We start from the raw sequence: 16,320 nt of genomic DNA, 5'->3' as shown, positions 1-16,320 counted from the left end.
CTAATTGAAGAATGTTTAATGTTTTTCTTTGATAATGTTTATGTTTGAGTATGTGAAACTAATACTATTTTTGTAATTGAATTATCATACGTAGCTAAAGATGACACCAAAAAGTCAAAATAAAAATAAAAGGCAAAGACTATCGATGAGAAACAATTTTGATTTGTGCTTTCATAATTCTATTTCACTACATAAATTATTGAACAGCTACATTTATAAAATTATTGATGATGAATAAAACATGTAAGATATGCTGTACTTAGTCATATTGAAATGTTTGGTATATGTTCAAGGCATATGTGTTGGTGTATGTGTGATGGTGGTAGTATGATGTTAATTATGTTAGAATAAGATTCAATGATAATTGGTAATGAAAAATGCCCTGTTAATAGTGTCAAATAGAGTTTAGGTATAATTTTCATGCAATAAGGTTTGTTATGTCGGGGGAAGCTTTAGCGTTGATCGCATATTGTTATTTAATAGTTCTCAATACTCCAGGGTCAAGAACGTATTACTAGCTGAAATACCCTGGGGGTACGAGCATATATTGGTGTGGTTCGTTGTACTGGTGCATTTATGCTCGATTATCACTTATGTGCGTATTCTGGTGTATTGGTGAATGGATCCATGTATCCATCCTTGAGCTTGAAATTGATTAAGAGGGGCTAAAAAATGATGGCGTTTTCCATTATGAAATGAAATGAATTATGGATATAATGTGGATAACATATTATGGTTTATTTGGTATACATAAATGAGATGCAAATACCCAAAGGGTGCATTGGTACTATGATATATGTTTGATGAAAATAAGGTATGACATATACCTGAAAGGTTATGGTAAATGTTGCTTAAATACGGTGAAAGTGGATTGATGAAATGATATATGGTTATATGATCATTATTGTTTGATATGGAATTGGATAATGATATGTTAGAAAGTCATTCTCGTATTAATGATATGATTAATGTTAAACTTATTTAATGATATTTTTATTAACATGTTTATTTAATTAGTGTTTTAAGTTTCGAATTCAAATTATGTTAGCACCATTGAGCTTTCAATGCTCTATGGTGCCCCACACCCGACCAAGACAGTCTGACCCGAATCTAGAACGTCACATTAACCACTTGCGTGACTCTCCTTATCGACCACCAAACACGCCATAAGAACCACCAATCATGCCATGCAATACATGCATATTATTCAATTAGCCATTAAAACTAGGCATAATTATTGGATATACCCTCAAAGTTTATGGGTTTTTAGGTTTTAGCCCTTAACCTTTTTTTTTGGATTGACACCCTCAACGTTACAATTTTTTAAAAATCAATCTAATTTTGACGGTAAATGTAAATTGACCGTTAATGAAATCGCAGGTCAACGAAGTAGACTATGTGGCATGCCACATAAGCACAACGTCATAGATGATATCATTTATAAAAAAATTGTTTAACAACATCCTTTTTTTTGTTTTCTCTTCTCCTCTTTCTCTCTTCCTCTTTAGCTGTTATCTCTATTGTGTCCAACCCCTACCATCATCGCCTTCCCTCTCACTCTTTACCGTCTCAACCCCCACCATCACTCCCTTCCCTTTCACTCTAAACGGTTGACCAAGGAGAGGGTGTGGCTGGGAATACAAATGGTATTGAAGAGTATAACTGCTTTGAATTGGATTGTTGTGTTTGCAATTTTCTATCAAAGGATTTGGAGTCAAATGATTCTGATAGGGGATGGTTTTCGGAAGCAAACCAAAAGATTGTTACCTTTCTCAAGGTTGTCTTTATGTATCTTATTTCAGAGATGTTGTCGATATTATTTTTTGTGATTCATTGGGTTAGGAATTGGATCGAAGGCTTGGATTAGATGGTGGTCTCTTGGTTGACATGGTGGAAGTGAATGTGATACCAATGTTAACGAACAAGAGAAACGTGGAAATAATTTATATTTGATTCCTCCAGTCTCCGTTCATTTCTTGGTTGTCAAATAACCCACGATCCTCAATCGTATCATCAACATCTCTCTCTCTGTTTTTTGCTCTTTTGCGTCCTCCTTTTTCTTCTTTTACAATTGATGATATTTTCTGCAGAAATTGCAATTCTTTGATCATGATTTTTTTCTTTTCTTATATTTAATTCTATTAAAAGTGAACTTCAAATTATTTGTTAGATGTTAGTATTTTGATGAGATTTCAAGGTTGTTCTATTTATTCTAGGAGAATAGAGTTGTTTTTATGTTGTTGTGGACACGTTTTGTTCTCATCTATTTTGTAGATTTGCAAATCTGGTATTTAGTTTTTTGGTCCTTTGTGGGTGCGATGAGTGAGTTTTTTTCTCATTAGGTGAAATCAAGAATATGAAGCAGCTTAGGCTTAAGTGTCAGTTCTTTGCAAGTGCAATGTAATTTAATCTCATGACTGAAGATCAGCTGCTGAGTCCCAAAGTAACACTGGTAAAGTAACTCTATGATGCAATTCATCGACTGAAGCTTAGATATAGTCTTGGCCAGATGTATAAGAAGAGGGAAGGGAGCAGTGCTGGGGGTTGGGATAGGGAAGAGTAAGAGGGAAGGCAGTGGTAGGGTGTTGGACACAACAGTGACAACAACTATAAGGGAAGAGAGAAAGAGAACAAACAAAATGAAAAAAAATGTTAAATAATTTTTTTACAGATGGCATCATCTATGATGCCGTGCTTATGTGGCATGCCACATAGGTTATTTCGTTGACCTACGGTTTGATTGACAGTCAACTCAGGTTTACTATTAAAATTGGGCTAATTTCTGAGAAAAGCGTAACGTTAAAGGTGTCAATTTAAAAAAAAGGGTTAAGGGTTCAAACCCAAAAACCCATAAATATTGAGGGTATTTTCAACAACTATGCCTTAAAACTAATCAACCAACCCTAATTCATGCTTAGTCTATCATCATTCAACAAAATAAGGGTAGGGGTAAGAATGTCATTTTATACGATGCATGCTAAATACTCATAAATCCCAAAATCAACCTGACAAGTGTTATGGGCATTTTATTTCAAACTATATGCGAAAATTTCAATTCAAATCGACAGTTAAAACTCACTCAATTACAAAACTAAGTTTAAGGACTAAAACATAAATTTTACAAAATATCCAGTAAAACTTTTTTATGTAATTGAAGATAACATTTTGGAATTCAATATATAAAACTTAGACATGTAATTTTTCAAAGCATTTTATGAAGTTTAAGGCCTTCAATTGCATTACTTAAAAATCATGACTTAATTGCAAAGTTAGCAAAACATTCCCTAAACACTCAGTTGGCCATTCGAGACAATGCAATTTTTCATGTCACAGCATCACCTAGAAGAGGATACTCGTCTCAACGATGCAATAAATAACGTCCCAATGATGGTGCCTCGTCACAACATCAGTTAAATATAAGTTAATGATGAATTGTTTTTATTTATTAGGTAATATGTAATAGAGAAAATGAAAGAAAAGTAAGAAAAAGATTAAAAGTAACTAAAAGGATTAAATTGTAAAAGATGACAAAGTTGATGGAATTGTAATAGACATAAGTAAATGAATATATGAAGTAAAATATGTGAATGGTTGATGTGTGGAACAATATAGTAATATTGTAAGTATATTTGATAAAGTATGAGAAAGAAAGGACTAAATTGTGAAATATGCAAAAGTGGCTTGTGAGAAGCTATGATAAATTTTATTATTAAATATGGAATTTTTATTAAGTAGTGAGATATGTTGTATGTATTAAAGAAAGTTGAAAATTATGTTTTTGAACTGTTATAATGTTGACTAAATTGAAATAAGTCTAGAGTATTTAAATTTTGTTCTAAAATAAGAAATATATCTAATTCTGATATATTTTCCCAAGTAGACGAGATAAGAACTAGTGGGATATAGATGACATCTCATTAATGAAATATCAGTGTGCTCTCTGTTTACCCGCTTCGACGGTGTCCCGTTCAATTCCGTATATCTTATGTGTCCTGTTAAGTCTATTGGGTCACTGTTAAAAGGTAAATGACTTCCTCAATTATAAGATAAAATATTACCTCTATTAAATGATTAAAATACTATATATGTTAAATGAAGAAATAAGATGATTAAAATATATTGGAACGAGATTAAATTGTAAATTGATAGACAATAACAATGAACAAAAAGAAATGGTTATGGTGTGGTAAGTTTGAAGTTGTCTAAATGTACAAGCCTAAAAGAAATTATGAAAATAATTATAAGACATATTAAATCTCCGTTTTAGATATTAGGTTAATTATACTTTAGTTGTACTTACTAAGCTTGTAAAAGCTTAATGCATGTTTTATACATGTAGGTAAAGAGTAGAAGTAAGGACTTTTGAAGACTAGAAGCATCTCATCTCATCACATCACATCAACAAATCAGTGGTTTTGTGGAAAAAAAGTAAAGTTTCTCTTCTGTTTTATTTTTAGTAAATGACATGTACCTAGGTATATTTAAAAGTTTTAGGGGCTAAAGTGTAAAACTTATACTTGTTCAAAACTATGGTATGGTTTACAAGTTTATGAATTACATGTTAAATTATGAGTAATTGAGTTTGAAATGTATAGATTATATGTGAATTGGATTGATTTAAATTGTTAATTGAAGGGCTCAATCAGGTAAAACACGAAAGACTAATTGGGCAAGTTAACCCTGGTTTAAAATAAAACATCGAATGTCATTTTTGTATCGATACCAAGCTCAAAGTACCGTTACTTTGAAGGAAGTATTAATGTATTGGACAAGGTATCTGTACTTAGCGTATTTTTCTTAAATTTTCAAACATTGAAGCTCAAAATGATACCGATACAACACATGGGTATTGATACCTAAGTCAAGGTACCAATAATTTAGTGCCAGTATTGAAACTTGGGCTCTATTATGAACAAAATATGATTTCGAAACTAATTTTTACTGAAATTCTTACCTGATTTTCTTTAGTACACTTGAAATATGATAATAACATGTAAATATGATCGGAAAATGAATCGATTAATAGAATTTAGCCAGGACTACTCTGGCACCAAATATGACATTCATATATCTGACTCGGTAGTCGGGTCGGGTATAGGGGTGTTACAACATTTGTAAATTTGAGGGTTAAGTTTTAAAAATTATTACTAAATAGATATAATATGTAAAATTTGAAGGTTAAATTTGTTATTATACTAATTTTTTAACTGACACGTCCATCTGTGATTTTAACGGAAGTGACCAAACCAAACTATGTAATCTTGCTACTTAAACTGCAAACTTTTCATTTTGGGTACCTAAAATAAAAAATTATGATAATTAGATGATTATCTATATACTTTACCCTTTTATTTACTCATCTTTTATTCCCATGCTACCAACTTTTTCTAATTCTTTTACATCACGTTTGGTTCACTAGACTGGAATAGGGCTGTAATGGAATAGAGCTGTAATCAATAATTCAATTGTTTGGTTCAATGTAATTGAATAGAACTGTAATAGTATTATTGTGTTTGGTTGAATGGAAAGATTTGTAATATTATAAGAAAAAAACTAAAATGACCAAAATACCCTTAACAGAATTTTTTTAGTAGATGAATATTGTTATTAAATTTTAATAGGATTATTATTAAATATAATTTAATAACATTCTTAATATAATTATTTTTAAATTAAATTATATTAAAAGATTTTTTTATTTTTATATTAAATTTTATTAAATTATTTAAAATATTTTATTTACTACATTTTAAAATAATACAGTATTATTTGAATCCATTGCTTCTCAAGTTATGTTCATTATAGTTGTCACACAACAAATACATGGTTAGAGTAGTGCATTTGCATGGTTTATTATGATCTTTAAGCCTTCAAATTACAACCACTTGCACTGTAACTGCTAGAATATAAGGTCAAGTTTATGGCATAAAATGTTGTTTCATTAGCAAAAAAATTCAAATTGAACATTCATTGTGGAATATGCATGATTTCCTTCTACTCTCACGTATGTTGAATACTTAAATATTGAGAAGTAGAGAGTTTGATATCATTCACTTCCTTACTAGTAAACAAAGGTAGAAAACTCCAGATTCAATTAGACAAGCATTTTTATGCCTATCGTCTTACAAAAAATAACGCAGTTAAGAGCACCAAAAGTGTGCCTGATCAAATACACCTCGTCTGAAAGGGTTGAGGTGCTTTTGTTTCCTAGCGCTAAGGCACAAGGCATAGGTGTGCCTAGGTGCAAAACTCGAGAACACCAATAAATCAAACTATGAACAAGGCTGAGTAATGCCAAGAAGTGTATTTTTTTTCTCATCAAGACATGATAATAACCTTAAGTACTTGAAATTGAATAAATAGCAATCAATGGTTTCAGATCACAAGTCATGGGAAAAAAAATACTCGCATCAGTTACTATATAAGGAGAGTAACATCTTTTTTGCTATTGTATTGACTTAATGCTGCTACCAATAACATAACTATTTGCAACAGGTAATATATGCGTAGCTCTATCTCCAACATCCGCTACCACCCCTGTACTACAGAAAGCTATAGGTCAAACTAAATGAAAATGATCAATATATAAGGATGATGATGGTTAGCAAGAAAGACAACACCCAAAATAGTCTAAAGCTAAATAGAAGCTAGAGCAGTTCTTTAAACACTACAAGCATGAAGTATTCAACATAACCCGCAGCTTACACCCACAAGATTAACAACAGCTATATGCCTCCATCATAGTTCTCTTTAATAATTAAAGAAAAATAAACAAATAAACAAATTTAGATGTATTGAAACAGTATAGGGTAGGCACCAGAGATTAATAGCTATTGCGATCACTACATGTTTACTACAATTGCAGATGTATCAGATGCTATCATGGTCATGAATTTTTCTCAAATTTGCACAGTTTCTTATAAAGCATAATTATTATATTTCTAAGCATACAATTTTATTTTTAATGGAGAATTTAACGCAATAGATTAAGCAAAAAGTTTAACCATTCTTAAGGAATAGTGATAGAATCTATATGCCAATTCTTTCTCAATCACTAAATGGATTTAAATCAATTGCTAGTAGTTTGATGAATACCTAACAATCCTAGAACAAACATCACACTCAAGATTCAACCTTAAAAGGTGTAGTTTATAAATATAAAAGATACAAAAAATCATGTACAATTAAGGACCCTAATTGATTCATCCAACATACTAGTAAACAACTAACATGAAGATATATAATACCAGAAAATAGAACACTAACCAGTCACAAACCTTAGATGTAGTGTACCCAACAGCTAAAGCAAGGACATAATTCACAGCAATATAAAGCCCTGGAACATTAAACGTCTCAAACATGATTTCACCTATATATTCTCAATTCTCAAGAGTAGAGTAAGTGGACTTTCAGTCAGCGAAATGTAATAATCCTTAAGATCACACCGTAAATAATTATAAATACATTGTTGCCAATATCATTCCATAGCATCCCAATTATCCACTTTGCCATGTTTAATGGGATGGATAATGTTATAGTTATTGCTTGATCGTGATCGCGTGAGTGCTTCATCTCCAATGAAGAAATCAAGATCTGTCATTACCCCAGCTGAATACTGAACTAACCAATTAGATTTAGAAGAAGCTTTAGATTTATTTAAAAGAGATTCGTTAACTGCTACTACTGTTGGTTGAATAAAACTCGGCTCTACATTACCCTCAAATCCCATCTTATTATATCTGCAAACAATTTTTTTTAAAAAGAACCAATTGAATAAAAAAAAATGAGGGTCTAAAATAACTGGGCAATTTCACCAAACAGGTTGAGCACGTAGTTTAGGGTAATATTCAGTTACAAAAACAAGAAGATAAATAGTACCTAGTGTCATTGTCGATGACGACAGCGGGGCGAGAAGTGGGATCCATCGAGAAGAGAAACAGAAGCTAGGAAATCGATTTTGATTGTGGTGGTGGATCTGCGAGTGAGACCCAAGAGAAGAAGCACAGATAAGTAGAAGCAGCGAACTCCACCGTTGCCGAGCAGGATGGTATTGATCAGATATCAACAACAGCAAACTTGGATCCCAACTGAAAGCAGTGAATCCTTGAAAGAAGAAAAAGAAGGAAGAAGGAAAAGAAAAGAAAAAGAAAAAGAAAGGATGATGGATGGGTGAGAAAGGCTATTGTTGAAGGTGGAGGGTAAAGATGAGGCAAAAATTGAAAAGCAAAAAAAAAAAAAAAAATTCCTATTCAATACATATTTAATAGTGATGGAAGGGAATGGTTATGCAGCCTCTTCTTTAAATAGGAACGGAGTCAATATAGGTCGTAATAGACATTACAGCCAACCAAACATTAGTTTGGTGATTGGTCCATTGAAGTGGACTGTAACCTATTTCTATTCCTCCCAATCAAACATGCCATTTTCTCATTACTTGAAACTAAATAGCAAAAGATATTTTCTTCTTTTATAATATTTTAATCATTTTCCGTTTGCAACCACTATTTTTAATTCTTTTAGATTTAGAGCAGTTGGTTTTTTTCTTTTACATTTTCTATTTCAACTTTTTTAATTTTTAATCAAACATCAAAGTTTGATAACACCACCGTGGTTATAAAATTTCAATTTTTTTCCCTAAAGGTTTTTCTAGTTTTTATTAATTTTTAGTTGTTGATTCCATTTTTTATTTTATTTTCTGCTTATGATTTTTTTATCAATTTAATTATCTCAACATTTTCAAATTTCAATTGTTTTACTTATGATTTTCTCAGCATGTTTTTTTTTATAATGTTTTAATCATTTTTATTTAATCCTGTTTTACTCCCTTGCAATTTTTTAAATTATTTTAATTTTTAGGATTCTATTTTTAGTTTTATTAATTTTAAGGGTTAATATTTGATATATTAACAATATACTCTTCTTATTCCATAAATAGTTTTAAGAAATTATTGCCGTGTGTTTCTTTTTTCAAATATTTCTTTTCTAATATTTTATTACCCATATAATACACTTGTCAACCAATCACTCTATTTGTTTGCAAAGTTTTTAAACCTAACACACTTAATATCAACTTTAAAAAAGTAAAAGCAAACTTAACCTCTTACCTATAACATAATACTCTTATCACTGGTCCAAGAAATTGTTGACAAAAATTAATCAAATAAAGATATTTTAATTGCATTACATAATTCACTTTCAATATATTAATTTATAGGATAACTTAAGTATCAAATATAAATTCTATTATTTTATACCCAAAAAAAAGCAGCAACTTATTTGACAGATTACTTAATTTAGCATCAGACAGATACATTTTACACTGGAAGATAGCACTTGATCTCATGCATTTGCAGCAGTCACCATCCCTAATCTCCTTCGAGGAGACCAAGACATTCAAGTAACATACAAAGGAAACAAAACAGAACATAACGAAAGGAAGAAAAATAGACCAAATAAAGGTATTAGTAGCCAAAGACGGTAATCCAAATGCATTTAAGCTTCAGGTGTAGGCAAGTCTTCATCGGTTGCTGGAACCATTACCCACTCCCCATCTTCATTTCTCACAAGCCCTTTGTTCTTCTCCACCCACCACGAACCCGGCACCAAGCACTCATCTTTTAGAAACGCACAAGACTTGTTCACCAAAGCCAAACTTCTCTTCACTTTCAGCTCAAACTCTCCTTCCTGTCCATTCCACCCTGCTACTATGTGCAACATTGCCTGTAAATTATGCCAATCACTGGGATTCTTTGAGTCCTTCAAGCTTGGAGACTTCCTGGTATCGATTACCAGTTCAGTCCCCGTATAAACGTACCCCAACAACAGGCTAGGGTAGTGAGGAATGACATCAATTATGTTCTTTGTATGCAGAACCGTAAGATTTGGATACCTTTTCATCCTGTCATTAAATGCCTTATTCCCCACTTGTGGACAACCGAAAGCAAAAGCTGCCACAGGAATATTGTCCACTAAACCATTCTCAACTACATCAAAAGCACTTAAAACCGCTAAACTAGCCCCCAAACTATGCCCAGTGAACACTATGCTTAGATTTTCATTTTTATATCTCTCTTTCAACTCTTTTATCTTACCCAAAAGTTGTTCCCTTGCACTTAATCTTGTAAAAGGCGATTTGGGATCATCAGAAATGTAAATCGTCAGCCAACCAAGCATCACTTTCGGCTTCTCATTTTCATTATCACTGTCACTGTCACTGTCACTGCTACTATCACCCATTTCCTTGTTGCTACTTCCGTCGACTCGCAAAAGGGGCTCTAAGGGCTCAAGCTTTGCGTCAAGAACATTAACCCACTCGTAGTCTCTGGTAGTTCCTCGCCACACTACGTAGATATCGCGGCGACCCAGAGCTTTCGATGTTTCATCGGACGTAGTGGCGATGTAGCCAATCCAGTTTGTTTCGCGGTCCCAGGACTCCCTTGACCTGGAGTGGAGCAAAAAGGCTTGAGGGAGAGTGACGTGAGCAGTGGCATAGAGAAACGATTCTACTTTGTAATCGGAGGCAGATTCCAGCATTACTTTGTCGAAGAAAGAGGACTTGCCATAGCGGCTTGAACCGCAGAACTTGGAATTTTGGTCGTTGTTGAAGGCGTCATATGTGGCCTGGCAGAAGTCACCGCAGCGGAGGATGAGTTTGCGAAGTGAGAGGTGAAGAGGATCCCGAAGCGAGTCCCAGTTTTTGCAACCAAGCAGTTCCTGCCATGACGGTTCTGCTTCTTGATTTGCGGCCATGAGCAGCAGACTGCCACCGATGGATAGGCGACCAAGAAAGGAATTCTGTGGCCCTAGTCGTTTTATCTTATGATCGGGAGGGGAAAGATAGGTACTATTTTATGAGATAGAAAAGCCAAATTCCGGATGACAATATGGCACTCCCATGACCCACAATTATAGCTGCCAAAACAGAGCAGGGCAAGTCAGACCTCGAAAGCACGTTTATTCCGTGCTCAACGATTGGAGCCCGATGTTTGAATTCTAGAATATAATTAAAAAAAATCTGAGCTCAAGCTTGAAAAAAAAAAATCTAAACTCGAGCTCAAAATTATTCCATCCCAAGGCCAATCTTAGCACGAACTCTTAACAATCTAAGCTTGATAACAATTCAAGTATGAGCCCAATATCAATTTTATCCAAAATTCAAAATGTTCAAAATTATAATTAAATATACATTAATAAATGATATTGTTGATATTGTGTACAACAAAGGAGGAGTTTAAAGGAGAGAGTGACTATTGAGGATGTTGGTTCACCCACTCGAAGTGGAGAGCTGAAGGTTATGAAGAGTGGTAATGAAAATAACATAAAGGTTTATGGTTGAAAGAGTGTTGATAGAGTGTAGACTTAGTATTTTTGAAGAGTTGATCATTTCTTCATTGTACTTGAAGGTATTTATGTTGGATCGCCGGTACGGCGCAATGGAAAAAAAATTCTGACGATCATCAGCCATGGATCCATATACAATGAATCAATTAGGTTGAAATAATGACCGAAATTATACCTTTTGAAATTGAAAAAGCGACTACTGACGTTGTTGATAGGATCCCTTTGAGCGATGTCGATCACAAGCTGCAACAATAACGTCTCGGCCTCTATGTAATCCACCCAGTCAAAGAACGAACAACAAAAACTCTCTTGAACATTTCAGAGAGAATTTTTAAGAACGGCTGCTAGACTTTTTGATTTGTTTTTTTTTTGTACCCCTAACATAGTAAGTGATTATATTCCTTTTATTTTCTTTGATATCACATATAAGAAAAAAAAAAAGGGATCATTCCCATATTATTAGAGAAACAAATGGAAATTCAAAAAAAATATTCTTTCTTAAAGAATATCAATTTTCATGTCTTTTATATTTTGACAAAAATTAATTATTATAAGTGTTTATATTAATAATTTTGGTAAACTATATACAATTAATATTTTGTGTGAATCAAATTCATATATTAATTTTATCTATATTCTCTATTGTGTACAATAAGTTTGTACATATAACATGTTCAATATTTAACTATCAAATTAATTTAATTCATGTGACAACTAAATACAATATCAAATGTATTTGGATTCTGTTCGTTTCAACTATAGGGTGTGACATTGTAGGCTTTTGTAACGCTAGTAGTAATACTAGAACGTTTCTAATATTACAAGCAATGAGTGGCACTAGCAATGCATTATTGCTACCCAAATTACAAGAAGTCGTAATTCGACATAACCTTTCTGTGATATTTTTTCATGTATTATATCCTTTTATCCTTAATATCGAGATTGGAAACAAGTCATGGAATAGACATACTTGTATAGTCTAATATCATATTTATTGATATTCTGAGTAGACTACAATAAACAAATAAGTGTGATATCTTATATCAACTTATTCGAGCCTGAACATGCATTTCTAATCTCACTCCATCAAGAGGCCTAAGATATTGCTTCCATTATGTAGGAGGAACAAATTCTATCTTGATCAAGCATATCCCACTACATAGATTGTGGTATACCTAATATTAGTTTTTATAGCATAACCTGTTATGGTAGACATTTGACTGTGTCAAAATATACGACTCAGGATGATGAGACAATTATGATCTCAAGTCTGAGGATTATATATATAGTTATCACTATGAGTATGTTGTGACTATTAAATAATAATCCAAGAAACATTATCATAGTGGGTCATTCTAGTATGTTGTTCTCTAACACATACTCATGTATCGATTTTGACATCATTATGTCAATGACAACACTTTGTCATTAATCAACTACACATTAGCCTCAATGTATTATCATTGTCCAAGCCCACATTAATACTTGACTAAGAACCTTTTAAGAATAATCATATTATTCACAAGACTTTATTATTAACCAGTTTATCTATACACACAGAAAAAGAAACTGAAATAACAATGGCAATGTCATATATTAACAAACAAGGTAAAACAAGTATGTGATTACAATCATCTTATGATTGGTCTTTGGGCATACTTTAAAAATTTAAAGGTAGGGGTCTCGTATAAGATGGTGCTAACGTGTTGGACTTTCATCTAACCTTCATTACGGAGTGCATGGGAGGGATGTCTTTGATAGGATGAGGATGTCTATAATAGGACAAATTTTATCGTTCATTCTGATTTTGGTAGGATAAAGCAGTTGGGCACACGTGATGTTTGGTGACCAATGACTTCATGTTCCTAATGACGATTAGGCCATCCATTGCTCGGGTAGTCATCCCGGAAGGATGAACTTGTAGGTAACCTTCCAACTTGCCACTAGTGGTAGGCTTACTGTTCAGACATCTTCTTGGCTTGCCACATGTCTTAACGTGGACCGGGGTATAACAAATATCCCCACTCAAAATCAAGAGGGTTATAAAGTGGCCTTTCTCGAGACACTTTGATATGGTAACTTCATCTTTTCCAAGTTGTTCCAGATGGTGACTTTATTCTATGATGAAACGTTATATCAAAACATTTGAGATTCTTCCATAAATGTACTTTGAGGATTGTGTTTTTGGGAAGTTGTGATAATGATGAACAACAATTTTTTGGCAGGTGGTGAATTGCTATTAGATGTCGTTTTTTCTTTGAAACGATACATTTTAAGAGATAGGTATATATATTCTCTGGGTTTTCTTCTACGGTATTACTTTGCGTCATTTTGTTTTTGAAATTTCTTCAATTATTATTTCACTAGTCTTTTTCTGAATGATTTATGCATTTTTGGAGTTCTTTCGTTTTGATTCGCTTTGCGATTCTTGTTTTTATTGTTATTAAAGTTATTTTCACCATTTTGCCAAAAAATTGCTACCAAATGGCTAGGGGAGAAAAGTGATCTAGCAAAACTTGGGAAGAGGTAGTGGTCGTACTGGTTGTGCTCCCCTAAGAGACGTAGCAAAGAGTCAGAATATGATGTTGACAAAGTTTGACTAATCTACTACCAGGAGGTTCGAGGGGATGAGTGACGAACCTACTGTTAGCCTTAGTTATCCATGTTCTACGACCCATCAGGAGATGAAGAACTTAACATTATGTCACGGTTTACTCGTGAAGTACCATAAGTACGAATTTAGTATCCTGGAAGGGTCGCATCACATTAGCAAAGTGTTTGGACCAGACGCTATTAGTAGGAGGCCAAGATTTACCTTCTATTGTTTGTTCTAGAAACAGGTTTTATGCTTCTTCTTGTAGATTTTATTTGAGACGTATTGTATGACTTCACCATACCACTAGGGTAGCTGACAGGCCTTTCTTGATGGCTATTTGTTGGATTTTTCATAATGTTTCACAAGAGGCATATATCATTTCGATTAGATGTTATTGTATATTATTTTCTATGGGAATTAAATGAAGATAGGCTTCCTAGGTTATTTGAATTTTCCCCTCGAATAGAACCTATTTAATGATGAGACAATGACCATGAATATTGACTATCGAAAATACATCTTATAGAGTTGAAATTTGGTAGGAGATTTAACTACACAGCCTTTAACTAGGAAATTCTAATACCGCCTACATTTACATGACATTCGTGGAGATTCTTGCCAATTCAATATGATAAACCAAAAGGGGATATTGGTGGTCCCTCTTGAAATTACTTTTAAGGGTGTCTTAAAATATTGTCTTGGGGAAAGAGGTGTTAGCAGGAATACAACTCAAAACATAGTGGACGACTTCGAGAATGATGGGACTGTACCCCCAGCATCATATGCATTTCCTTTTCACATCAAATTGAGGTAGCCAAGTGCTTGCGGAGGGTGGCATTGAAACCCATTTACTATATTATTAAAATTTTCCATTTACCCGATCGCAACTGGGCATTACCTTTGGATACTAATCAAATTATTCCTCAAATTTATGATGGTCGTCATTTAAGTGTCCTGGAATTTATCAGTGCTTGTGGTGGTGAATCTAGTAACAACTTTTCAGATAATTCTCCCTGCCATCATTGTGTGTTTTTTGAGGTTAACCTTTTTATTGATGGTATTGTGTAGGTAATGCTATTTTGGCTGGCTCAGAAAGGCCTAAAGAAGATTCTAGAGACTTTTAGAGAAAACTATTGAAAAGCATGTCATCTCAGAAGAAACTTCTTGGGAGGTCTGAAGGAATAACTATCCATGACTTCACGAGTCTTGGCCATCCTTTCTTGCATTCGAATGCTTTCAGTGAGGCTTTGCTTGAGGCTACTCCCATCAGATCCTTATTGTAGGCTTCAACACAGACAATGGGATCTGTCATTAGTACTCTTGCTAGTGTAGGTCACACACCTTTAGGAGACATGTCTCAAAGCAAGAGGGAACAATGGTAGAGAGAGAAGGAAGATTTTGTTGCACGAATTCATGAGTTAGACAGGAGGATTCGTCAGCTGGAGACACACATTAATGTTGTCAATGGAAGGTTAGAGAGGCAGACTCTATCCTTGAAGTTTCATAAAGTTGCTCCAAAGAAGAGAAAGTTGAGGAAAGCTCTGCATGGGATATTGATTATGAGGTTGGAGTCTAAAATGATGAGAATATAATGAACTAGTATGCTTCTTAATCTTTTTGTACTCGTAGATTTGATAAAAAGAGAAGTTGGGGTTTCTGTAAAATTTGAAAAATTTTCTGTAAGTTTTTAAATTTCAGATTTGAAAGCGTGAATGCCTTTTAGTTAATGAGTCTATTTGGTTGTCATGCTTAGCTAACTAAGATGGAGGAGACTCTAGTATTTGGAAAAGCTAAGCTGGCAAGAAGGAAGGACGATAAGTGAGTTTCTATACTCCACCTTTGGGTGTTTATTGGTTGCCATGTTGTTTGCATACTTTGTACTGAGTCTGGTCTAAGTCTATGGTTGTTTATGATCATTGTTGTTTGGAAAGTTAATGTATGTAAATGGCTATGCAATAATATTAATGTGCAAGTATGTTCTTTCAATGTATGATATGGTTGTATCGATGAATTGGTATGTGGCATATTCTATGATATAGTATGAATAAACAGTATTGGTTGTAATGATATCCATGATATGCATGTTTATAAAATTCGAAATACGAAGGGGCGGATTACTTGAAGATAGGAAAATTGGCGTAATGGAGGAACATACAGATTGAAAGGGGAATTGAGGAGGTTTGATTGGATAAGTGGTCTATTGGCTCTACGGAGCAACATTAAGGAAATGGTATACTGCCTCTACTGAGTGACATCATGAAAATGATTTACAGGCTCTACGGAGTGATACCATTAAAAGGTTTATTGACTCTCCGGAGTCGAAAGCCCACGACTAGTCATGGCATGATCCAGTAAAGGGCGGGTTCACCCTTATTACAAAATGA

The 16,320-nt window shown here is 33.6% G+C and overlaps 1 protein-coding gene and 1 long non-coding RNA gene across 2 annotated transcripts; both read right to left on the bottom strand.

The window, feature by feature from the left end:
* Positions 1-6,332: 6,332 nt before the first annotated feature.
* Positions 6,333-8,528, bottom strand: LOC107914494 (uncharacterized). Its single transcript, XR_005919217.1, has 2 exons — positions 7,879-8,528; positions 6,333-7,739 (listed from the first exon to the last, which is right to left on the bottom strand). It is a non-coding gene; the product is annotated as an uncharacterized lncRNA (long non-coding RNA).
* Positions 8,529-9,225: 697 nt separating this feature from the next.
* Positions 9,226-11,013, bottom strand: LOC107914493 (phospholipase A1-IIdelta). The gene has a single exon (XM_016843423.2). The coding sequence runs from the start codon at positions 10,747-10,749 to the stop codon at positions 9,493-9,495; it is 1,257 nt and encodes a 418-aa protein (XP_016698912.1). The 5' UTR covers positions 10,750-11,013; the 3' UTR covers positions 9,226-9,492.
* Positions 11,014-16,320: the final 5,307 nt, after the last annotated feature.

This window comes from Gossypium hirsutum, chromosome D10 (assembly GCF_007990345.1).
Source record: "Gossypium hirsutum isolate 1008001.06 chromosome D10, Gossypium_hirsutum_v2.1, whole genome shotgun sequence".
In the NCBI taxonomy this organism is placed as follows: domain Eukaryota; kingdom Viridiplantae; phylum Streptophyta; class Magnoliopsida; order Malvales; family Malvaceae; genus Gossypium; species Gossypium hirsutum.
This window is presented reverse-complemented; position numbering and strand designations above follow the sequence as displayed.